The 24,721-nt window shown below is 47.5% G+C and overlaps 2 protein-coding genes across 5 annotated transcripts in view; both read right to left on the bottom strand.

Annotated features, from left to right (window-relative positions):
• The window catches only part of LOC102690347 (trinucleotide repeat containing adaptor 6A), a 125,605-nt gene extending 121,810 nt beyond the window's left edge, over positions 1–3,795 (bottom strand). Inside the window, exons 1-2 of one of the 2 annotated variants that reach the window (XM_069181014.1) lie at positions 3,705–3,795; positions 3,539–3,604 (exon numbers count right to left, since the gene is read on the bottom strand). The gene's annotated coding sequence lies outside the window, so the exon portion shown is untranslated. The remainder of the gene's footprint in view (positions 1–3,538; positions 3,605–3,704) is intronic. The other variant, XM_069181017.1, reaches the window with a different exon arrangement.
• Positions 3,796–6,401: 2,606 nt separating this feature from the next.
• rbbp6 (retinoblastoma binding protein 6) lies at positions 6,402–24,242 on the bottom strand. Of its 3 annotated transcripts, none has more exons than XM_069181091.1 (17): positions 23,099–24,242; positions 22,126–22,225; positions 21,583–21,619; positions 19,054–19,098; positions 16,245–16,333; positions 16,047–16,143; positions 15,348–15,487; positions 14,834–15,006; positions 14,357–14,460; positions 13,604–13,998; positions 13,318–13,402; positions 13,161–13,221; positions 13,003–13,060; positions 12,419–12,811; positions 11,798–11,917; positions 9,089–11,044; positions 6,402–8,745 (listed from the first exon to the last, which is right to left on the bottom strand). In XM_069181091.1, the coding sequence occupies exons 1-17, from the start codon at positions 23,262–23,264 to the stop codon at positions 7,224–7,226; spliced, it is 5,541 nt and encodes a 1,846-aa protein (XP_069037192.1). In that variant the 5' UTR covers positions 23,265–24,242; the 3' UTR covers positions 6,402–7,223. The 3 variants fall into 3 exon arrangements, with proteins under 3 accessions (XP_069037192.1, XP_069037193.1, XP_015215913.2); XM_069181092.1 differs by having other exon boundaries at positions 11,798–11,893; XM_015360427.2 differs by having other exon boundaries at positions 12,419–12,790.
• Between the last annotated feature and the right edge of the window lie 479 nt (positions 24,243–24,721).

The following is a 24,721-nucleotide window of genomic DNA, read 5'->3' as shown; positions in this document are numbered from 1 at the left end:
GCTGCAAACAAACCGAGACCAGATAAAATCTCTTTGTTTTTTCCCCAGAGGTCACCCTTTTCTCTGGAAACTCCCTCACTCCAGACCAGCCTGTCCCAGAGAAAACATAGCGAACTAGGAGCCTTCAAGGGCCCTGTTCCGGCCTTAGTCAAAGTGCAGGAGTTATGTCAGGGAGACAAATCCAAAATGCTAATGTCACAGAGCCTGAGTTTCACACCTACAGTTCTCTGAATGCAACAGTTTACACGCAACAATCCAGAAGTAGACTGACGTGAACTTGTGCCATAATGCTTCAATGGCTGTGACCTGTGGGAGTGCTCACTGGTGGTCTGTGTGGATCCTAATGTCCCAGTACAGTGTACACACTATACTGTTAAAAACGGCGCTGTCCTTCAAATATAAAACCGAGGTCCTGACTCTCCGTGGTCATTAAAACTCCCAGGGCATTTCTCGAAAAGAGTAGGGGTGTTACCCCCAGCGTCCTGGCCTTTCCCAATCATGGTCATCAGATAATCACCCATCTATGAATGGGCTTTATCACTCTGCTCTCCTCCCCACTGACAGCTGGTGTGTGAGGTGAGTGTACTGGTGCACTATGGCTGCCGTCGCATCATCCTGGTGGGGCTACACATTGGTGGACGTGGAGGGGAGTCCCCATTACCTGTAAAGCGCTTGAAGTTGAGTGTCCAGAAAAGCGCTTAATACTACTACTACTACTGATAATAATAAAAAAACCCTTGCAAAGAGACTTCCATTTAAGGGCAGTGCAGTGGCACTGTGGCTCAGGATCTGCGCCTGTGGCTGGAAGGTTGCCAGTTAGTATCCCGCGGCCGGCAGAGGAATCCTACTCCGTTGGGCCCCTGAGCAAGGCCCTTCACCCCAACTGCTCCAGGGGCGCTGTACAATGGCTGACCCTGCGCTCTGACCCCAAGCTTCTCTCCCTGTCTATCTCATGGAGAGCAACCTGGGGTCTGCGAAAAGACAAATTCCTAATGCAAGAAATTGTATAGGGCCAATAAACTGATCTTATCTTAACGTGGACCTTTCAAGGGGTTTGCTACTTTAAAATACACTTTAAAAATAGAAAAAAGACCAGCCTATTTAGCAAGTTTGAGAATGAGCAATCCCGGCTTACATTTACAATGTCCCCCATCTCCAATCTGCTTCATCTGCTGTTGAGCAAGCGGGCCTTTCTACAGGTGCCCAGTCGGAGCTGCGGAGCGGTCCTCCTGCTGTGCTTTCTCAGGAGTGGGACAAACCTGCTCACAACGGCATTAGAGTTTCTGAAGAGAGGAGGGGGAGAGGCACTCCCACACAAAAAAGCCTGCCAATCAACGGCTGCTGTCTGCACAATACAGCCGTTTGCAGAGGGAGAAAGCAATTTATTTAGCCAGAAATGGAAATTCCATTGAGGACGATTAACCCAATTAGGCAGAGAGCTGAAGGGGGGGGGGAGGGCGTGCACTAAATCACAGTCTCCCACTCTTCAATGACCTAACAGAATTAAGTACGGATATCATCCCGCTTCCCTGACAGACATTCCCAGGATACACAAAGCCACACTTGCCGAGACAGGGCCCGGGCAGACAGTGGTGTACTAAGAGGAAACATGTCTGGTGGACACACACACACACCAAAAAAAATCTTTAGCATGGCATCGCGGACTGCCTCTCTGAAACGCTCCCTTGAGATGCACGCAACGTCTACAACGTCCGGCTCGGAAGAAAATGTCTTGTTTGGGGGTTGTTGTTTTTTTTTGCTGCCGTTTTAATTTAGCCGGGTGTGTGTAGGACACGTGTTCTGCACATCTACTCGACGACGCACCATAAATAACCAGCGCGCCCGCTGGAAAACGAGCCGCCGGCCCGGCAGCTCTTCCCGAGCAGGGATCCCGGCTTCGGCACGTCTTCCCCCCCGAGGAAGAACCGAGTCCTCGCTGTCCCTCTGGAGCCGGCCAGCCACACGGGCAACCAGGCTGAGCACTGAACACAGTCTACAGCAGCGCCTGACCTGCCCTGTGCAAAACGCCGTGAAATCGCTGTATGTTAAATAGAATATGTGTATTCATTCAGACAGTTTGTACAGCAATATATACCAACAATCCAAGTTAATTCATCTAAAACTGCTACCCATGTGTCAAAGCACTGGGGGATTTACTACCGCAGTTTCTGCAGGTTAGGATGAGTAAATCAGTGACTGTGTTTTGCAGCAGTGACTGGGGTGGCTCACATGATCATAAGTTTAATTACATATATTCTCATGCCGGTGAACACTGCAGTACGTATTCCGAGTAAGAGCTGTGATGTACATTATAGAAACACAACGCACCAGTCCAGTTCTGTATCTTCCGTGAGGCGCCATTCAGAAATCCTCTCCTCCCACAAATAAAAGATCACCCAGCAGCGTGTGTCCCTTCCTCCTGCTGCTGCCTCAGGCCGGCTGTGCAGCAGCTCCCCGGAGCTTCAGACAGGAGCTGGGAGGGGGATGCTTTGTGGGAAAAGCTCGCCCAGAGGTCTGCATGTGTGTGTGAGGCTGCAGTGAGGCAGCAATATGTGGGAACAATCATTGTGTAACCATTTTATCCAATATGGGGTCACGGGGGAGATGGGAGTCGACCACAGCAAGCAACGGAACACCTGCCCATCACAGGGCGCACACACACACACACACACCCCCCAGAGCCAGTTTTCCCAGAAGCCAATTCACCTCCCAGCATGTCCTTGGGCTGGGGGGCGAAACCAGAGCGCCTGGAGGAAACCTGGGGAGAACGGACAAGCTCCACACAGACAGCACCGCAGGAAATGAACCCTGGGGCTCCTGCAGGGCTAACCAGAGCGCCACCTCGCTAACCCCCGGGGGCAGCCAGCAGCGCCTCATTCACACGGAACGAGGCCTTTTATTTTTTTGATCTCGAGTAACATCAGGATTCCGAAAGATCTCGTTTTGGGGGGGGGGGGGGGGGTGCTTTCCTCCTCGTGCTCGGTTGTTTTGAAGGGCAATTAGTGATCGGTCCGAGGATGAGGGGCCGTGTCGATTCTCACCTCCGGCGCCACACGCAGAAACGGCCCCGCACGAACTGGACCGCCCGTTTCCGGTCCACCTCCATCATCAATAAACCCATGAGGGTGTCAAACGCATCGAATCCGCCTTTAAAACTGCCGTTACCCCTTCCTCTTCACTGAGTTGCGTTTTTCCAACTAAAACATAGGCCATCTTAAGGCCCTCCTTCTGAAAAAGCGCCTTTCTTCCATTTTAACGTGTGTATGTCGATGAACCACACTGGGCACTCTCCACCTCAGGGGGCTGCACGCAGAGAACGGGAGACAGCTAAACCAAAACCCAGCATTTTGCGTCTGTTAAAATATTATCTACAGTATACAGTCAACGAAACACGATTCAAACACGCTATAAACAACGCGAGCTTGGTAAATAACACGCATATATGCACATCCAATACGCCATATTAACCCAAGGAAACGAAAGAAAAAAGTATTATATCGCCGTCATTAAGAGTACTTTCCTGTGCGCCGACACTTACCGCATCGTTACTGCCGGTGCCGCCGCCCTCATTCCGTCTCACCGTCTGCCCAACGCAAATCTGCACCTACCGGGGAAACGAAGTTAAAAGACATTTTAACAGGAGTAACCACGCTTTATGGGCGTTAAACCGGCGAAGAATCGGACCAAGGCCCGGACTCGCGCACCTCGCTCCTCTCCGGCGACGGCACCCGCGAGACTCCGGCCGGCACGCGCCAAAACCCGCGCCGGAGCCGCCGCCTCTGGGGTCACGTGCGGCGCCTGCGTCACAGAGACGCTGAGCAAGTATCGCGCGTGGAAGGAAAACGGCTTTTCCCGTCCCGGCGCGGCACGTCTGAAGGCACAACTGACAGCACGACCGAGAGCGGTTGGGAAACGTTAAGATTTTTCAGCGGTTTTAGCAGTTGGCCGCTGCCCCTCCTTGCAAGGGACATAAACGCTCCGTTCAAGAGCGCTGGAAAGTGACGTCACTGCATTAGGCGCAACATTCACTACACTGCAACCCTGTCATACACCAATCTCTGAATTAATCTGCTGCACGATTTATAACTTGTGCGCACGAAATAGCCAAATTGGTCCCTCGTTTTCTTTAGTTCGTGCGCACAGAAAAGTAGCCAAAGAAGATCCTATGTCCCTGTGTCCGCTCTCACGGAGCTCAGCACTGTTAAGGACATGTTGTGATGACGGTTGTGAAGATGGAAGATCTTCGGGAAGATGAGCTGCACGAAGGAAGCTGTGCGGGAGAGCTTCTTGAAGTGGGACAGCCGTGGCACCGGGGCAGTCCCACTGTCTCGGGTAGTCGTCACAGCCGGAGACTTCCTGAGTGGCAGTGGCAGTATGCAATTTCCCTCACGGGATCAATAAAGTATCTATCTCTCTATGCCCTTTGCTTTCCACGGAGCGTTGGAGCAATATAGCTTCCCCGTCACTATACTGGGGCATCAGGACCCACACGGACCGCAGGGTGAGCGCCCCCTGCTGGCCCCACTAACACCTCCTCCAGCAGCAACCTTAGTTTTTCCCAGGAGGTCTCCCATCCAGGTACTGACCAGGCTCACCCTGCTGAGCTCCAGGGGGCTGCCAGTGGGGAGTGGCTGGGTGATGCTGCTGACCGTATTGTACTGAGAGCTTCGCTGTCCCTGGTATGAGTGTGTGTGCGTCTGCCTGTGCCCGTGAGGCCTGTGATGGACAGAGGGTGTACCTCTTACTTGCCAGGACAGGCTCCCCTCGACCCTGTGTCGGATAAAGCTGATAAGACAACAGATGGACGCGTTATCCAACATATGAGGCTGGTGATATCTACCTGATGATACAGCGTGGGCAGAGACAGGCCCCTGAGCAATGCCCCTTTCCTGGTTGAATAACCATCCAGTGCCCCCCTCTTCTCACCCGCCCAATCCCTTAAAATAGAGAAGTTCGCCAGCCGTTTCACAGGCGAGGGGCAGGGAGGAATCCACACAGGAGCAGAACGCCACGCCGTTTCCTCACCAGAGCCACAAAACCGAACAAGCCCGAGAAACGTTTCCACTGAAGGGGGCCGTTTGTGACTCTGTGCGTGGCTGGGGTAACCGGACTGGGATTCAGGGCTTAGGGAAACCGAGCTCTGCCTATTCCAGCACTTGGATGTCCATAGGGTGACCTTCGACGTTTTACACCGCTCAGGAGCGTGTGGGGGTTTCTGCTCCCTACGTGGAACCCATTGCAAACGGCAGGAAACGTAAAAAGGAACCGAAAGGGTCCGACTGCCCCGGGTCCCGCTTCCCTTCCTCGTCAATGTCCCACCATTACCCTCCCCCCACCCCGCCGCCCGAAGGCGTGATTCCCGGGCGTTTTGGTCAAATGCGCACCTCCAGCTGTACTCTCGAGACATCAAGGGGCCTCCTGGTGATCATCCCACTGGAGTTCTAAAAGCCCTGGCTGCTCGCTCAACAGGGCGAGGGGTTTAGACCCTCTCCCGCATCACAAGCTGTCACGCGGGCCGACTCGCGCAGGCTGCTGGAGAGCCTCCCTCTGGGGCTGCAGCCGAGAGAGCACCTGCTCCGCCATCGCTGGCGCGCCCCTCCTCCTGTCGCCTCCCGCATGCCGACGGCTACAGCACACCCATCCACAAAAATGAAATGTCAGACCCCGGATCGTATGTCCTATTGGTGCAGGAGGGTGGATGGGGGCTCGCCGGGCTCCGGTTTAATTACCGGTTGGAAAACAAATGTCCTTCAACTTCTTCTTTCATCAATAAAACGTCTGCAAGCAAAAATGTGGGATTAAAATCGCTCCAGCAGGAACACGAGCCTCAGATTTGAAGACAACTGTCCTCTTGGTGTCATCAGTTTAAACCAGGTTTGATAGCCTTACTGATTGTGCGAAACTGCTTGCTTAGCAGAGTTCGTTGTTTTTTAATTCAAATCGGTGGATGGCAACCTCAAGATACTAAACACATACAAGGAAACAAGATCACACTGCCTTGACGCCACCTGGTGGCAGAATCAAGTATCGCAGCAGGTTTTGTTGCCCCCACTTTATCCTCACCTACATAAACCACATTTACATTATACATTTAATATTTGCTAGAATATCTACACCATTTTCAATTTCAATACTGCAAGCAGACTTTATATACCATGGATATTTCTATATTTCCCTCTTAAAACCCAGATTTCCAGGGCAAGTGTACCTTCTTTTAATACAGAACATTTCAATTACAGATAAGTTTGTAATTACTAGGTCAGAGGTTAAACAATTCACTGCTCCTGTTTTACATTAAATTCGCTTGCTCACATAGTGTAACAAAATATATTTTTTAAATAAGACAACCCATCCGCCAACTTTACCCTTTCACAATAAAAATAAAAACACGGGAGGCATCCTTAAATGCTGAAAAAATTTTATTACAATCAAAATGACATAGAAAGGCCCTTTTTTTCTTTAGAATTCAGTTGATAGCCGTTTAAACGAAAGCCCTTCCACTGAGGCAATACAAAATGTGGAGAAAAAAAAATTCACAGTACAGTAGATCCCCACTCCCACTTGTTTATCTTAGGGATGTGCATGATGCCAGTAAATCATTAAAACAAGATCCATTCCAGATGATAAGATTATTGCCATACATATCACATAGAAAAGATGTAATTAGTTGAAATCTCTTTTCAAACATGAGGTACATAATCGCCTTTGTTCCATCAGGCTGTCGTAACACCGTTCTGTCTATAAAGTGCTTTCACCAGGCTCTTATTTTTACTCTACTGGAGAAGTAGTACACACATGGGTGTTAAAAACAGAATTCCATCTGGGAGGAGAGATCCCTTCAGGGGGACTTAAAATATCTTTTGCACTGAAGATCCTTTCCCTAAAAAAAATAATATTTGCCTGAACGCCTTAAAAATTAAAAGCAAAAATCTGCGTGTTATAACCCTCAGCCTTCCGAGTGGGAAACCTCTTAAATACTGCAACTTTCTTTCGTGACACCCTCTGTACGGCCAAATTCATTTCTGTACATTTTTTGTATTTATTTATAATCCCCATTTATCGAAATAAAAAAAAAGCTATGGAGCGATGTTTTTTTGTTTTGTTTTTTACATGCGGTGCATTTATCCCTCTGATTATTTACAAAGCAGAATTCTCTGTACAACATACTGATATTGTTACAAAAATGACGTGAGCAGACCCGAGTCCATTCCCTCTAGCAGGTCTCATACGGCCGCTTTCGGTTTCTGGTCCTCCTTCTCCTTGTCTTTCTCCTTGTCCTTGCTCTTTTTGGACTTCTTTTTCTTATGCTTGTGTTTCTGTCCCTTCATCTCGGACTCGGACTCGTTAGCAGCGTGCTTCTTGTGTTTTTTGTGTTTCTTGTGTTTCTTGTGCTTCTTCTTGTCCTTCTTCTTCTTCTTCTTCTTGCTGTCCTGGCTGCCGGTGGAGCTGGCGCTGCTGCTCCGGGCCTGGCTCCCCGAGGGGCTGGCGCTGGGGCTGCTCTCCAAGCCCTTCTCCTTCGCCCTCTGCTCCGCCTTGCCGTCGGGCTCCGAGGCCTCGCTGTCGCTGTCGCTCTCGCTGTAGTCCGGGACGAAGGCCGCCTCGTCCGTCTCCCGGGCCAGGTCGGTGGACAGCCGCGCGGAGCGGACCAGCGGGACCTTGGTCTTGCCGTGCTCGCGGTCCCCTCGGCCGCCCGCCCTCTCGCCCTCCGATCTGAGCTCCGGGGAGGCCGCCCTGTGCGCTGGCTTCTGAGCGCCGTGATCCCGGTCCTTGGCGCTCCTCGGATCCGAGTGCCGGTTCGCGTCCTTGCCAGCCGGCCTCTCCGATCGGTGCTCCTCTGGCCCCGTTCTCTTGGAGTCTGGGGCTGCTTTGTGGTCAGGGTGGACCCTCTTGTCCCTCGCGGGGCTGTGCTCTGTCCTCTTTGGTTCGGCGGCTCCTTTCTTCACAGTGTCGACGTGCGCCTCCCGCTCTCTGCTCTTTGGAGGGGGTACGTGATCCTTGGGGGAGAGAGGGGAGTCCCTCCTCTTTGTAGACTCTCTAGGCTTTTCATCCCTCCTTTTGGAGCTGGAATAGTCTCTCGAGCTGCTGCTGTGCTCCGTCTTCCTGTCGGCGGCAGCGGCGGAGTCCTTGCTCGCCGGCTTCCGAGCGGCGCTCTCGCCTTTGTCCGGAGCCCTGTCCTTAGAGGACGAGTGCGAGGCGGAGGAGGTGCTTTTCTCGCTGCCGTGTTCGCTGCTGCGCTCCGGGACCCGCTCCTTCTCCGCGTGAGAGGTAGCCGACTTCCTCTTCTCCGCGGCGTCCCTGTCCGAGGCGCTCCGCTCCTTTTCCTTCCCCTTCTCCCTGTCCCTCTCCTTCTCCTTGTCTCCCTGAGCTGCGGGCTTGGTGGGCTTGCTCTCCGGCAGGGGCTCCTGGGCAGGGGTCTCCTTCGGCGCTGGGGGGGCCTTGTCTAGCTTGGGAGACTCCCTGTCGACTGGTTTCACAGTGGCGGTCGGTTTGGCAGCTGCGGGTTTCACGGTAGCCGGGGTGCCGGGGTTAGCGTCCGCTGGGGGGGCCGACGACTTGGCCTCCTCGTCTTCAGATTCGTAGTCTTCCTTCTCCCATTTAGAACGGGGGACCTGGATCATGACTATCTCGTCTTCTGCAGGGGTCGAGCTGTCGTTGGTGTACTCTTCCAAAGTCTTCACTACCGTTTTCTTTGCGTCCACTTTTTCTTCGAGCTTTTTAATGGGACTTCCCCCAGTGGAACTCGTGCTAAACCAAACATTGGCAAATATTAGACAAAACAAGCTTTGCTGGGGTTTTAATTAACTGTACTTCTGTTCACATCATTACCTTTATAACAAAAATATTTTGGTATTAATGCGCAGATGTGGCTCTTTTATAAATACTACAAAACAAAAAATAAATCCAAACCAAACGCATATCTTTAGTTAAACTATGGGATTAATGCGCATTTTCGGTAGAATAATAAAAGGAAAACAGCCGAAAAACACTGGCATCTAGCTTTAACATTACACCAAATATGTTAAAAGGGGAGGTTTTTAAAAGTCTTATTTAAATATAAAAGATCCGATGTAAAAAAGAATGATCTCACCTGGTATAATCCACCAAGAGGGAGAAGGTCCCATCAGCTGCCTGGACCTTCCGGCGGACCTTGGCCTTCGCCTTCTCGGGCTTTGCCTTCCCAGGCACCTCAGCTGGCTCTTCCGCCGCCGCCGCACTCTCCCCGGGCACGATCTTCTTGCCCATCTCGCGGTTGATTTTGATCTTCCTGGCGGGAGCCAGCTTCTCCTCATTCTCCGTCGGCGATTTCAAGACGGCCTTCTCCTTCTCCTTTTCCTTCTCCGACGGTTTCTCGCCCTCCGGCTCGGGCTTCGGCCTCGGCGACTGCTTCGCTCCTTCGGCCGCCTCAACCTTGGGTAACTTCACGGGAGGGGCGCCCGGGTCTTTCTCGGTGCTCTTCTCCTCTTTCCTTTTCCGTTTCTCTGGTTTCACATCCACCGTTTTGCTGGAGGGTTTCTCCTCAGCTTTGGTCGACTTCTCAGCCTCTCTCTTGGGCTTCTCCTCCTTGGCGGGAGGCTTGTCATGCTTGGTGCTTTCCTTGACGTACTCCTTCTTCGCCTTCACCTCCTCTTTGGAGCTCTTGGGCTCCTGAAGCTGCTTGGCCGGCTTCTGCGTTGCTCTCCGGGAAGGGGGGCCTTTGTCCTCTCGCTGAGACGCGTGCTGCTTGGAGGCATCCGCTTTCTGGGACGAATCTTCCTTCGCCTTTTTGACCGCAGGCTCCATGCGGGGAGACTTGTCACGGTCCGTCTCTGCTTGCTTGTCCCTGGACGATTTCACCACCTTAGCCGTTGAGGATTCCTTCTTCACTGTGCTGGTTTCCGGCTTGCGTTTCGGCTTCTCGCTTTTGCCCTTAGACTTCTCCCTCCTGTCCTTGTCCGAGGTGGCTTTGTAAGGCAGAGAAGAGCTTTCCATGGGCTCATCCCTGACGGGAGTGGCGTCGTCACGGCTCGGGGGCATCAGCATGGATTCACCTTTCCCCTCATCCCCAGCTCCCGACTTCCTAGAGCCCTCCAGGGTGTCAGACTGAGGGAACATGTCGCCTTCCTCACCCTTCCTCCTCTTTCTGTGCTTCTTGTGTTTAAGGCCTTTGGGGTCTGCGGCAGAATTGCCACCGATTTCTTTCTCTTTCGAAGCTTTCCGGGGCTCTCTGCTGCCACCCCGGGCAGGGCAAGCAGTGGCGACTGCCAAGCTGTGAGCTTCTTTGAAAGCAAACTTCTCTTGGTAGGTCTGCGGCACGTTTCGGCCCCTCGGAGGGTTCCCATGACTCTGGCCGGAAGGCGGGTATTCCTCTCTTCGCCCCCGGCCATACGGGGAGTTATCCCTGGGCCTGGGTGCAGCAAACCTCTCGGGCGTGAAGTGCTCTCGGTTGGCTTGGGGTGCCCGCACCCTGGGCAGGTTGCCGGCGGGGTTGCTGTAGTTCTTGAAGTATTTCTCGTACCACTCCCGGTACTCCCTCTCCCACTCCCTGTACCTCTCCCTCTCAAACGGGTCTCTCTGGTCAACCGAGCGGCCGTAGTAGGCCTTGGCGTCATAGGGCGGCACCTCTCGGTAGCGGTTCAGGAATTTCCTGTCGGGCTCAGGCTGCGAGGGGGGCAGCGGTTTCTTGCTGGGGCTGTGGGCCCTGTAACCGCCCGGAGACCTGGAGCGGGACCGATACCCTCCACTGCCGCCGCCGCCCCCACCTCCTCCTCCTCCTCCCCCTCCTCCTCCTCCTCCGCCGCCCCCTCCCCTGTAAGCCGGGGAGCGGGTTCGAGAGCGGTGGTAGCCGTGGGAGCGGGACCGGGAGCGATAGCTGCGGCTGCGGCCCCGCCCGCCGCGCCGGGGGTAGGCCGGCGAGCGGGAGTAGGACCGGGAGCGGGAGCGCGAGCGGGACCGGGAGCGGCTCAGGGAGCGCGAGTAGGAGCGGGAGGAGCGGGAGCGGGACCGGGATTTGGAGTAGGAGTACGAGCTGCCGCTGTAGGACGAGCCGCTGTAGGGGGATTTGGACCTGCAGAGAGGAAAGGGACACGGAGAGGATAAGAATAACTAAGGCTGCTGCTGGAAAAGGTGTTAGTGGGGCCAGCAGGGGGCGCTTACCCTGCAGTCCATGTGGGTCCTAATGACCCAGTATAGTGACGGGGACACTATACTATAAACAGGCGCTGTCCTTCGGATGAGACGTAAGACCGAGGTCCTGACTCTCTGTGGTCATTAAAAAATCCCAGGGCGTTTCTCGAAAAGAGTAGGGGTGTAACGGTGTCCTGGACAAATTTCCCATTGGCCCTTACCAATCATGGCCCCCTAATAATCCCCAGCTATGAATTGGCTACATTACTCTGCTCTCCTCCCCACTGAGAGCTGGTGTGTGGGGAGCGTTCTGGCGCACTATGGCTGCCATCGCATCACCCAGGTGGGGCTGCACACTGGTGGTGGTGGAGGGGAGTCCCCATTACCTGTAAAGTGCTTTGAGTGGAGTGTCCAGAAAAGCGCTATATAAGTGTAAGCAATTATTATTATTATTATTATTAATGAGCCATGTGACAACATGCGCAGTGCACCGCCTTCCATGAATCAACACTCATGCAGAGTCGAAAGCAGTAGAACAGCTCGCTCGAGTGTCGAGCTCAAGATCGCAAATGAAGAATCAGAACAAGACGAGTGTCTATTAGGTGCATAATAATACAAAGCAAACAGGAAAGTTGAAACCATTGAACGTTAAAGAAATATACGCGACGTATTATACCATTTTTTAATTATTCACCTTGAGTAAGAGCGTCTCCTTTCCTTTTGAATCTTTCTGTACTCCAGAAGCTCTTTTGCAAAGTCATTAGTAAACTCCTCAAGCTTGGACTTCTCCCTGGCAACGAATCGACAGTGGGAACTATTTATTGAAAACAGGAAGGAGATAAAACTGGAAGGTTAAAAAAATGTCAGACAAGGGCATCATTTCATCATTCCAACTTCTACCAGAAAGTTCTTTTCTTACACATTTCTTACAGAGGGAAAAATTAATCAAAGCAGACCTCACTTTAGCTGTGCACATAACTACAGCTGGCTAATTATCAGACAAATACTATGACGGAACCGGGTTGCGCTATAATACTTGATTTGAGGCTGCTACGTCAGAAAAGGCTACATTAATTAAACAGAGAACTACAAAAAATGTCATAAAACGGTACACTTAATAGACTAAAAAGACATTTCAGCTTCACTTTTGGTAAACATGAAAACAAAAACGCTGGATGACTCCTTTTATGTCCCAGCTCAGGGTCTGAATAAATGCGTCAATGCCGAACAACACAACTGGGAGTCAGCAATTTGTAATTGCAGAACCGTGTGCAGTCGATTCGGGCTGAGAGAAACCAACAGAACTGCAACTCACTCTTCCTTCAGACGCCGCTGCTGCCTGTAGAACTCCTCCTTGGAGAGGAAGGGGGCCGGGGTCAGGGAAGGCAAGGTGCTGGGCATCACGGCCGGGGTCCCGGGAGGGGCCCAGGGGGTGGCCACCGTGGCCGGGGCAGGAGGGTACACCGGAGGGGGCAAGGGGTAGCCGGCCGCCGGGGCCTGCCCCGCGGCGTACTGCATCGGGAACGGCTGGGGCGTCACGCCGGGCGGCTGGGGCATCGGGTGAGCCGGCGGGGCGAAGTGGGAGGGGGGCACGTAGGCCTGGGCAGCTGTCGGGAGAGCCACGGTGGCGGTGGCGGCCGGAGCTCGCGGGGGGCGCTCGCCGTGCTGCCTGCCTCTGCTGGAAGACCTGCAAGACCCAGAAACCCACCTGATGCAACACGCGTCAACCACCTCCTCCCCGGGTTCATCTACGAGTATTATCAAAACTGTTCTTTTAACTGGAGATGCACATTCACCCCAATTCACTTTTATCAGAAATGTTGCCCGAGAGGAACGAAATTCTTTATCAATTGAATGATTAAATAACATTAAAATATTAAACTCAGTCACTCTACGTACGTCTCCCAGGCGGGTCTGCTGCCTCCAGATCGGGGAGGGTTAGATCGTAATGGCTGTCCTGGAAGGAAATAAGTCAATTTTAGAAACAATTCAAAGCGACCAGTTCACGGACTCGGTGAAATATGAGAGCGAACTGTAGAACTGGGAGAAGGTCTCACCTGTTGTAGGAATTGAGTGCCCGAGGGAGTGAGGGTGTCCAATCACTGGCACATGAAACCCCTTGTTCCAAGACAGAAAAGAAAGCTGAATTGAGCGCACATGAAGATTTTCAACCGTTACCTGCCACCCTTTAATCCCCTTGTCTCTTCCCTGTACCTTAGGTATAATAGAAGGGGTCAGAGATGGATCTGATGAAACTGGACCAGATGGGGCCGCACTGACGACAACCTTCTCAGGCTCCCTGGGAAGGTTGGGGAAAGAAAAACGTAACTTAGCAATCCAAAAACAAACTGCGAGACGGGACTAATTTTATACTGCTAGAAATATTCTTTTAAAATGATTCTTTTTTATTTTATACAACTACCCCCCCCACTCACAACGCCGTCTCCGCTGGAGTAGAGGAATTAATTCAAACCGCCCGTCAGTCAGGGCCTGGACTCACTTGGCCACGGCTGGCTCCTCCTGCTTGGCGAGGGGCTGGGGGGAGGGCGAGGAAGTGGACACCTCTGCTGCCGCGGCCCCGCTGCTGACCTGGTTCACCTGCAGGGAGGCCGCCCCGGCGTGGGCAGAGGGGGGCAGGGCGGGCGGCGGCTGCTGGGTCACAGGCGGCAGCAGGTTGGCCAGGGCGGCCGGGGGGGGCGTGGCCGAAGCGGTGGGGCGGGAGATGTTGGCCATCAGCGGGTCCTGCTGCCTCGACGTGGGAAGTCTGAGTGGAGGCTGGGCTGGGCGCTGCACTGGCGGCCTGGGCTGGCTCGGCATCACTGGTGGCGCCACCTGAGCCTGCCCCTTCCGAAGCCGCTTCGTGTAGCCAGTCTCGTTCTTGAAGTTATTAACAGCCTACGGGCAGAACAAGCTTTTTCTGAAACACTGTTTGCATTTACAGAGTGAGAAGAACAGGTGAAATAGTTCTTTACAAGCCTGGACAGGCATGTGTTAGCTCATATAACACACATTTGAGAGTACTTAAAGATCCTTCCATTTCTACACCCGATTAAATGTTTTCCTTTGGTCGCTGTTGGTAAGTGCGCAAAGGCCTTTCCTTTAAATGTATCACAAATCAAAGCCTTGAAAACTGTTAATGGTCTTGGAAATTAATGTTAATTATCCTGCTCAAAGTTCGTTTTGAAAGACAAAGGTATTAATTATAGCTAGCCCCGACTCGCACAGTAAAAAACGCCCGACTGACATATTATACCTGTCGTAGGAATTTGTTAGCAATCAAGGCATCAGGAGAAACATCTGGCTGATGACAGGTAGGGCACACATGCTCATCGGAATCCAGAAGAAAAGTCCTAATACCTGTGAATATAATAATACCCCCATTTTAATATTGTATATAGAAATATTCAGCTACTTGTCCCATGACATGATAGAAAAATGTACTTAATAAAAAGTCCCCAAAACATTTACACAACACCAGAAGAGAGAACACAAAACTGGAATCCTGACAATATAAACTCAACATGTAATTTCCCCAAATTTATTAATATATCAAAGCTATAGAATTCACGTGTGCACTGTTTATTTCACTCTAAAAAGCATTCACCTGTTCTGCTTTTACCTTTCAAATTCAACAAATCTGAGACGGATACACTTTCTACAGTAGTGCAAATTATGCAACAACTTGTGAAAACAGTTTGTGGCTCAGTACTGCTTCTTGCAAAACACTCACAGTCATCACAGTAGCTGTTCCCGCAGCAGGGAATGACCACAGCATCGGTCATCAGGTCTTTACAGAGGAGGCAGAGCAGCTCGTCGGGCACTGGGTCCTCCTCCTCGGAGGATGAAGACTGCTCCTGTGGGAGGAAAGGGGGCTTCTCCTTCTTCCCGATGGCATACGCCTCTCTGATTGACCAGAAGAGCAGGGACAAAATGTAAAATACACACAACAGTCAAATTACTGGTTTACGAAAATCAGACAAGCCGTGACTGAAACGTCCCTACCACCAATATGCAATGGTAAAAAAAAAGCACACCAGATCCAAATAATGAACAGTGTGCGGTGTTTAAAGTCAAAAAGCTGAGTTTGTACTACATGACACTTAATATAAATGCTCATAAAGCAACTATGATTTCATAAAGTCCAATTTATAAAAGCTTTTATTTACAATAACGCACGCAAAGCATGCAAAATGAATGAACTCCAGTTCTAAGTAAACGGAACGCAAGACTTCCAAAGCACTTACGCATCGATGGTGGGAATGGCGTATTTGCCTGTATTCGTAAGCATCGCTCCCTTCATGCTGGGGTCATCCACCTCCACCATGAAGCTGCGAGGAATTCCTGTGCTCTTCTTTATCCTCGGGGGGGCCTCAAAGCTTTTGTCCTAGAAATAGCACATATTTAAGCCTTAAAAACAAAATAAGGGTGATTTTGTGGTCCCAGAGGCATCTTGTGGGTTTATTAATTTTAATGAATTATCACATTTTTAATTGCATATAAATTATGGTTTTCATCCCAAAGAACTCAAAAACTGCTTTACATATAAGGGGGGGTTCATTCGCCACCATTGTGCCCCAGCAGTCTCAATGCACAGTAGACCAGTGGCAGAAATGAGAAACTGCTTCACCAACATAAGTGGGACCTTTGGGAAGGTCAAACTATGCAAAGTCAGAGCAGAAATTAGCCAAGACATCAGGGTTAATTAATACCTACATACTAGTTAAGCACTTATGTTACATAACACCCTTCTTTAGAGGTGTGTAGTTCTCAGTTAAATGCCTGCAACTTTAAAACTTCAAAAACAGTCAAAGGAGAAGCTGCAAAGTGCTTCTCGATTAAATGTTCCTATTCTCATCAATTTGACTTGCAAATAACTCCACAATAGGCGCAGAACCCTATAAACTAAAATAATGTACAAGTTACAAAGACATCTTAGTACATACCCCATTAGTGGGGCAGTTTTTAATGTAGTGGCCATTCTTTCCACAGCGATAGCAGGTGTAGTTTGGTGGAGGAGGTCCCACAAGCTTCTTCATATAGCTGCACAAAAACACATGATTAAGTTGCTTCTGCACAACAAAACAGCAAGATGTTAAAAACAAATGGTAAATGTTCAAAATGACTACGTTAAAATGACTTACTGGACTGGATCATATTCGTGGTTAGACTGTGACATCATAGCTCTAATTTTATCTTCTTCAGATGCATTTGCTTCAGCCAGATTGGCAGTCTGTGCAACAGGCAATTTTTTGACAGACAAATTAGGAAAAATACTAATAACACATTCCATAAAGCCAGAGACGATCACACACAATATCCTGTAAAGAGTAGCCGACTGCCTGCATGTTGTACACCCGACTGGAGATGAAATGGGGAGTCCCTGAAGCCACTGTGTGCGTAATGCAGTGATTCTGTCTGGGATTGATGTCTACACTTGTCAAGTGCTTAATAATCCATTAAGCCCAGTGCATAACTTGTTAAACAGAAGTACTGCAAGGACGACATCATCTATTGTACTAGAAAATGAATACATGAAAACTTACTTAAAGGTACTCGAAAACGAACTAAATTTGACACATCGGTCACGAAGGTACATACATACCAACTTTTTCCACCTTCTTCCACTTCATTCCTCTGAATGAACAATAAAGAGCTTTGTTTACCTGTATTTACTGGTTTACAAACAAATTATGTCCAACCTCTGACACATCAGGGTGTCTTGATACAGAGGAATTTACAAGACCAACAAAAGACTGGAAAGACTGTGGAGCACAAGCTTATAATTTTGGTCAAATTTCCTGTTTCAAAAATAATGGAAATTGACACCAAGCGATTGAACAATTACAATTTTAACTGTGCTGGAAATCAAACTTTCTAACATTTTCCCCAGTAGACAGTAAAATATCCATTGATGTGCACTTACACACATTTACACAACCTTTGTTTTATAGCAGTACATGGAATACAGTTATGCCCCGGGCCTAAGAGATAGCAAACATTTCCTGCTGTCAAAACCTTTTTTTCCAGAATCTGAAGTTAGCCACTCATTCATAAAACAGACGAACTGTTCAAACAGTTTATTGGCTCGACCTAGATACATCTTTGTTTAGAACACAACATATGCCGAAGTACAAACTGAGAAAACCTATAAATTGTTTCAGGAATTTAACAGCTGTTCAAAGTTCAACAGTGGTAACAGGACTACAAGCAATATAACAGAAGAATCGTGTGAACAGACAACAGCCATAACGGGAATACGGGATATGGAAAAAAATCCTTACCATTGCCAAAATGAAGAATGTTAGCCAAAGGTTATATTTTATACTGAAGCCATGATTCTAAATTAGTTTACCGACTTTCTATTTAAGACTTTCGCACATTACTACAGGCTGAGGAAATACTAATGTTTCACTTTTATCCCAGCATGTAAACGAGAGTTTTGCATAAAACAAATTACTCCATATCATCCATATTGACCTGGAGAAGAAAAAAAAATATTTTCTGAAGGAATGCCTTAGCTGCTAACTCTTTCTAGAGCTTAAACAAACCCTTTGGCACACTCTCCAAACTCCTCTATTCAAGAACCGCACAAAATACAAGTTCACATGGCATAAAAACACAACAGAGAACAGACGCAAAGAACAAAGTCCTTTACGCTGCTTAAAAAACGTACGAATATTTAAACAAGACATAAATGTTCAGAGCCGTGACCAAGCGGAAATGGTCCTCCCATATACGGAAATGGACAGCACACTGCATATTCCTCTTCACAAAACCCGATTACGGAACAAATGAGTTGAATTACGGTACCAACTCGGCCCACTTCCATGAAGTCAGCAAACAAACTTCCCGATGGTATCAGGACAGGTGTGACCACTGTATAATAAGGTAAGAGGGCTTTACAGGTACTCCCCTCCATCCCCACATCAGAGCAGCACAAACTCTTCACAGGACAGCACGTGCACTGCACAGCTTGTACTCAAGCTGCTACATTATACCCAACACCACTACATTTTCCCATCACTAGGATACTGAGCAACAAGGATAAAAAAAAAGCAACCTCCCTTTGAAACAGGTGCAGCTTTTCCAGGCTGTACACTGAACATAATTTTTGCACTGCCTTGAATTACAACAGGCCATCTCATATAAAAATGCACTAGAAGTGTAAATAGGCCGCATAGCAGAAGTGAATACAACCTAGAAATAAATGCAAAAAGTTCAACTATGCAAACAGCTGAGGTATTAATTTATTACTAAACCACGTTACTCAGTATCCTGTAATATAACCACGTTTTGTTTCAAGTAAACCTTAAGAATGTTGGATAAACCTAAAGATGCATCTTGGACATGTATTCTGCCATAAGTAATTGCGTAGTCTTTTCTCTTGCAAAGGTATGGCTAATTTGAAATCTGACGCAGAGATGCTTCAATAAGCCCATGAGAATTCATTCTAACAAATACTAAGAAGTAACAGTGTGATGTTGCAACTGTCAGGTTAAATAGATGCCTCAGCATATGGCTTGAAGTAATTTAAACAATTAACAGGCTACTGGCATGAATCCTAACAAAACGGTCAGGACCATGTTACGAAGCATCTAAAAAAAAAAATTCCAGTACATGGCAGAATACATTTCAGAAGAGTGATGTTAAGAATTTTGTTAATAAATCCTGTATATGAAAGCTGCCCAACTAGGGTTCTGTGGGGCTGTGACTGAAGTGCTGCATAGGTACTATGTCTTCACAATGTAATGAAAACCCTAGATGCAACAGAATTTAAGTATGCCATGAAAATAAGGCAATAAAAATCAGTAAATTAACATAAGCACCCAAGAACCACAGTTATGACATTTCAGGGATTATCAGAAACTTCCTATGGATGAAAACTTGTTGAAAAACAAAATAATCAACCAAAAGAGGTATAATAAAGTACAACAGAAAACAGGTGTATACCTTAGTTAGCTGGGCCAGAGTAATAGAAGCTGCAGAATCATCAATCTGTTGTTGGAAAATTAAAAAAACATTCAAGTTTAATGCTATGATAAGGCACAATTGTAAAAACGTAACAGCTAGTTTTGCTGCAGTTATGCAGATTTCCTGTGTGATTGTTAAGTCACTAAAAAAATGCTACCGTATTTTCATAATTCATGAACTTCTTTCAGTTCGAATTTTTCATGCAACAAACTGAATGCTGATTAAAACATTTAACTCCAGGTCACCCACCTCAAATGGCTGTATAATGTTTTAAAATTAAGAGAATATGAACCGTTTTGCAACTCTTACTTTATGGGGGCATTGACTGCAACATTAAAATAAGAGCCTTAACGCGTAAACAAAAAAAGCAGACAATTTAGATTGAAACAAACATTATCCACACGCAGCATTTCATAAACAAATGTTTCTACAAAATAGGAAGTCATCGATGAGTCCAACTGCTTTGCTTTCACAGCAAAAATAAAGCTTTTAAAATCTTCACATCCGAGAAAACATTAGCACATTAATTAAAATGCTAATGAAACAATGGTTAGTGAAAGCAACAATTAATTTTAAACAGCTGCTTTGAGAATTGTCCACTTGAAGCATACTTTGATAGACTGTATGGCATAGGTTTTAAGCGGAAAACGTTTCTTTGGGCAAAACAGCAGGAAACAAAATTCCTTGTTTATAAAATTACCCTTCCAACATGGGTAAATGATGGTGTGATTGGGTCAATTTCTAAGGTTGCGTGTAGATGGTATGATCAATTAGTTGTTACTAAGACTTCTACAGCTTACAATGCGCCCACTCTAAGACGAGAGCAGTGACAGTAATGAACGCCTGGAAATAACATTTATTCAGGTCATCTGGGACCTTTTAGGTAAGACTCCTAAAAAAGCTTGACCAATCTAAAAAAAGACTGAAAAACAGTTGGCAGACTGCATTTAAAAATCACTAAATATATGAAAGCCACAGGTTAAATACCCAAAAAAACCATCTGGAAACAAAAAGGTTAACATTCAGTTCCCAGACAGCACTCCCTCAAGTTCTATTATCCAGCAAAGGATAAGGTCACCTTGGGAAACTCATCGGCACACACCACAGGACAAAGAAATTGCCCTTGCTCCGATTCAAAAAAAATGCCTGTGATGTTCTCAATTCCCACCCCGGCAGGCGATGTGACACAGATATCCTGCTTTCTGACTTGTCATGAAAGTCAACACACAAGGCCATGTCAGAGGTGCTCAAAAATGCCATACAGATTTTATTGACAGATGATGTGTTCTGTATCTTACAGAGCATTGAAGAAGTTGGTTAAAGGGTTTTGTGGAAACAGTACAAGTCTGAATTATTCAGAAACCTTACGAGAGGTCTTAATGCATTCAGAAAGCTGTCAGGGTGCACAAGCTGCAATGTACTCTAGGCACCTCGAATACTGAGCAACAGCTACCCTTGTTACATTGAAGAATTTCATGGTTTCATTTTGTAACAATACATATTTCTGATGGTGCAGCTTTGACCGAGCGCACTACAGTCAGAAAAAACAAAACATAAGAAGCTACTAAGACTAATATTATGTAGCTCACATTATTGAAACAGGTGTTAAAGAAAGCTAAGGCTCAAACAATCAGGTTTCACATTAAATAAGGGACGATCAAGATGCTTCCAAAAGAAACTTAAGTGCGATTCTACACACAACTTCTTTCCAATGCACATTTGGGGTGCTGTAAACATAAGACTAAAACTTAGCAACTGTAAAATAAATGCTGCCATAAAGCAAAGTGCAACCCCAATCATAGTTGGAAAAACAATTTAACTTGACATAACAGAATTTAGTGCATTCTTAATACACACATCAGAAACGTCTCCCAATCCTATGGGTCAGTTCAGTTGTTTGAGCCTTGGCTGTAACCAGGTTACCCATTCCAGATCACATCATTCAAAACGACCTTAAGCCTGTTTTTGGGAAAGACGGCTGTGCCTTATCATAGCAATTTCCTTCAAGACGAATAGTCAGAAACATAAGCTGTGTGATACAATGTAAAATGAAAAGTATGACACTGAAAACACTTTTATTAGAAAACAAAAGAAACAAAGACAACAGCTTTTACAGATGTAGCAGCACTCAAAGACACACAGGCTTTGAACATGCTCTCATGTTTGCTTCATTGCCAACATGATCTTAAGCGATCATACATCGATCTGTACAACAGTTTGTAGGCAATACTCCACCCGCTTTTGAATATCAAATACAGTGCATTAACCTGCACAAAAACCAATTTACACACAGGTTAAACAAATGTGCAAATATTGAAATTAAAAAGGTAAACCATTCCACAAAATACATTGTGTTACAACAAACTATTACCAGATGTTTATCACTTCACATCAGAGGAAGTTTAAACATTTTTTTCTGAATTTCAGATACACACTTATGTGCTTAAATGACTAGAATAAAATATATTTAACAAATAAATGAAATTGTGAGTTTGTTTTTTTACATACTGCTTTTGAAGGTCCACTTGGAGGTTCAGAACGATCACTGGAAAGCAAATGAAAAGAAAAAGATTATCTTCAGACGGTTTCTATCACAGCCTCCTTATAAGATCAGTCCAGTTCATGAAAAATCACAGTGCAAACTACAGAAAGCCTTACGAATAAAAGCTGTTGTAAGCTACTTTCAACGAGACTCCAAAGAGAATTGGTAAACTGCCCACAGAGGACAGTAATAGAACAATTTACCATCATCGCTGTAAAACATTTCCCCAATAAACTAAAGAGATCAATTTATGTTTCACAAACCACAAATGAAGACTACTGGCACTCAAGATGATCACTAATCACAGCCTGAGATCATCCCTTTAACACATTTTTTGCACGTGTACTGGTAAATTTAATCCCACTACCTGCCAGACTGCTGCCAATTCATGAATCACCAAAAACACACCAAATTACGTCTACCCAGTCGAATCAAAACTGGGTTAGGGCTTTAATCCCCCAAAATGGAATGTCTCATTCCCACTGATATCAAAGGAAATCCATACTTACATGACAAATGTTTTGCTTGCAGTTTTGACCCCACCAATAGGAATCCTTCTGATAATGACGGAGGAATTCTTGGGGATAAGGGCGCCATCGTCAGTGTACTCTGAGGAACCAAACAACAGGATAGTTTGAATACCGGCGCCTACTGCTCTGTGAGACTCAAAAGAACGTGGTCCCTGAAGTCAACTCTGGAAATACTTGAATAAAGTGACTGCAAACTACTGATGGTTACAAACAAGTGCATCAAACCACTCTCTGGTTGTGCTTTGGGCCTGTCCCTGAGACCATCAGACAACCGAATAAAGGTGCCGACAACCACCTTGCGAGAACATTTTCTTAGCAACGCACCACCCACAGGGTGCACATCTAGACTTCACCAGACAACTCACCCAGCAGAACTGCAAGATCTACAGCGCGTTTGCTGTCGCGCACTTGACAACTGTCGGCAAGGGAACAAAATGGATGCCTTCAGTCCCGGCCAAGTGCGACCTGAAGGGGTCACTGGCGGAGCATGTCCACGGACAACAACCGCTAGGCCCGGACGTTTGCAATCCACCTCTTCGACCCGCCGGCCATTTTCCCCGTCCCCAGCCCGTCTCCAAATATCACAAGCGATCGTGCGATCGCCATTCCGACCAGATCAAAAAATGCAACTTGGAAAAAGCACTGCTACCCCTCCTGGTGCTGTTTTTTTTTAAATCAAGTAATGATACCTGGCGGATCTAAGAGGAAGCGGGCTCAAACTGGTCCAGATGTGCCACACGTGTATCGGAGACGTTTCCGAACTCGGACGGGACCCGCAAGTTCGGGTGCGGGCTCGCTTGAAACGCCAGCTCCGAACACGAACCCCCAAAGCCAAAACGGCGATGACCGTTTTTTTTTAACCGATTACCGGCGACAGTACAAATCCAAACACACGCTCGGCACAGAGCCAAGACGACCACGCTGCGCGTTTCGAAGCGAGTGACTGTCTTACCTTCCTTGGTCTGCGCGTTAGTGATCTGCAAGTCGCAATCCGCAGCCTTCAGCTTCTCTCGGCCCATGATCTGCCGCTTCAGGTCACACAGCGTAATGTGCAGGCCATCAAACGTGACCGTGTCATAGTTAAGTTTAGAAGAAAATTTATAATGGACACAAGACATTGTTATAGCAGATTACACTACCCTGGTTCGTACAGGGAAACAAAATAAGAACGTACAATCAGGTGTGTCAGATAATGTGCCCTTTCCGCTCGCTAGAAGACGATATGGCATTACGCTTCACATCCGCGGAGCCACAGAATCTAGCACAGATCAGCTAAATGAACGGGTTTAATTGAAATCATGAGTTACTGTAACGTAACGGGCGCTACCACAACAAGCACAAGACCATCAGTTTTAGTAGTCATACGGCAATGTTACGAGTAGATGTTGAAAGTCCACCATAATTCAGAACACCCCCCCACCCCCCGTCACGGGGTCCCAGATCTCCTTCAGACAAAACGTCCAAATGAATTTTCTTCGGCAAAGGCTGGCTTAAAAAACATCCAACCGTCAACGGCGCACGGTCCCGCAGCCGCGGTCTCTAAACGGGCCTTGCGGCGTCGGTTTGCTTCAGAGTCCGCGCAGACAGGCCGGCATGGCGGGCGGGCTCGCCAAGTCTCTGGCTTCGCCACGGGGCTGATCCGACAAGTCCGAAACGACAGCGCAAGCGAAAATAGGATTGATCCAGGCTTAGGAACGATAAACGGAAGTGCGCAGTCCCCCTCCTTCACTCCCAAGAAGGATCCGTTCAGTCCACTGTCGAAAATGAAACAAAAGAAAAAAAAAAAGAGAGAGCGAGGCCTAAAATGGCCTCCCTTTCTCTCCACCAAAACAAAGACGGCTATCAACAGCGCCGGCTCCGTATGGCAATACAAACAATTCCATAACCCTACGGTATTTCACAAAAACACATCTACCCTCATACAACCCCCCCACCAAAAAAAAAAGAAATAACAGTCTATATCCCCTGGCTGTAGTTCACAAGAAGAAAGTTAACAACTGTTGACCGCTTCTTCGAAAATCTACAACGCTCCCTCTCCGCTCCCTTCTGTGTCACTATGGCGGCGCCTCCGGACACTCAGGGGTTTCCAAAAGCAAGCGCACGGGGCACGCAGCGGGACGTCATAATAGCAACGCGCTGCGTCACAAGAACGGACTCTACGTCGTTTGGCGTAGCCGGCGTGTGTAGCCCGCGGGTCACGTGAGGTTTGAACCGCATTCAACCGTAACTTTTTAAAGAAAAACAGGTTTAATAAGAGAGCCCTCAAAACAGTTGTTTTTTTTGCAGGATTTAACAAGATGATATAATGGAATAAAAGAAAACCCTCTCATAATGCATATATACTCAGTCCTTACTTTTTCGTTCTTACAAAATACTATTCTAAATAGGACAATTTCGTTTAAAAATGGAAAAAGGACTAATGTAAACGGATTTTTCCACTTAAGTACGAAAATAAAAATTTCGAAATACAGCAATAAGCTAGACCTAAAATAGGATTAATCAGAAAAGATCACTGCATTATTTTGCATTTTATATTTGCATTATTTTGTCGTGTAATAACCTCAGCAGTGAAAAA

This window comes from Lepisosteus oculatus, chromosome 19, assembly GCF_040954835.1.
Source record: "Lepisosteus oculatus isolate fLepOcu1 chromosome 19, fLepOcu1.hap2, whole genome shotgun sequence".
Classification (NCBI taxonomy): domain Eukaryota; kingdom Metazoa; phylum Chordata; class Actinopteri; order Semionotiformes; family Lepisosteidae; genus Lepisosteus; species Lepisosteus oculatus.
The sequence above is the reverse complement of the archived record's forward strand: the minus strand, read 5'-3'. Positions and strand labels throughout refer to the sequence as shown.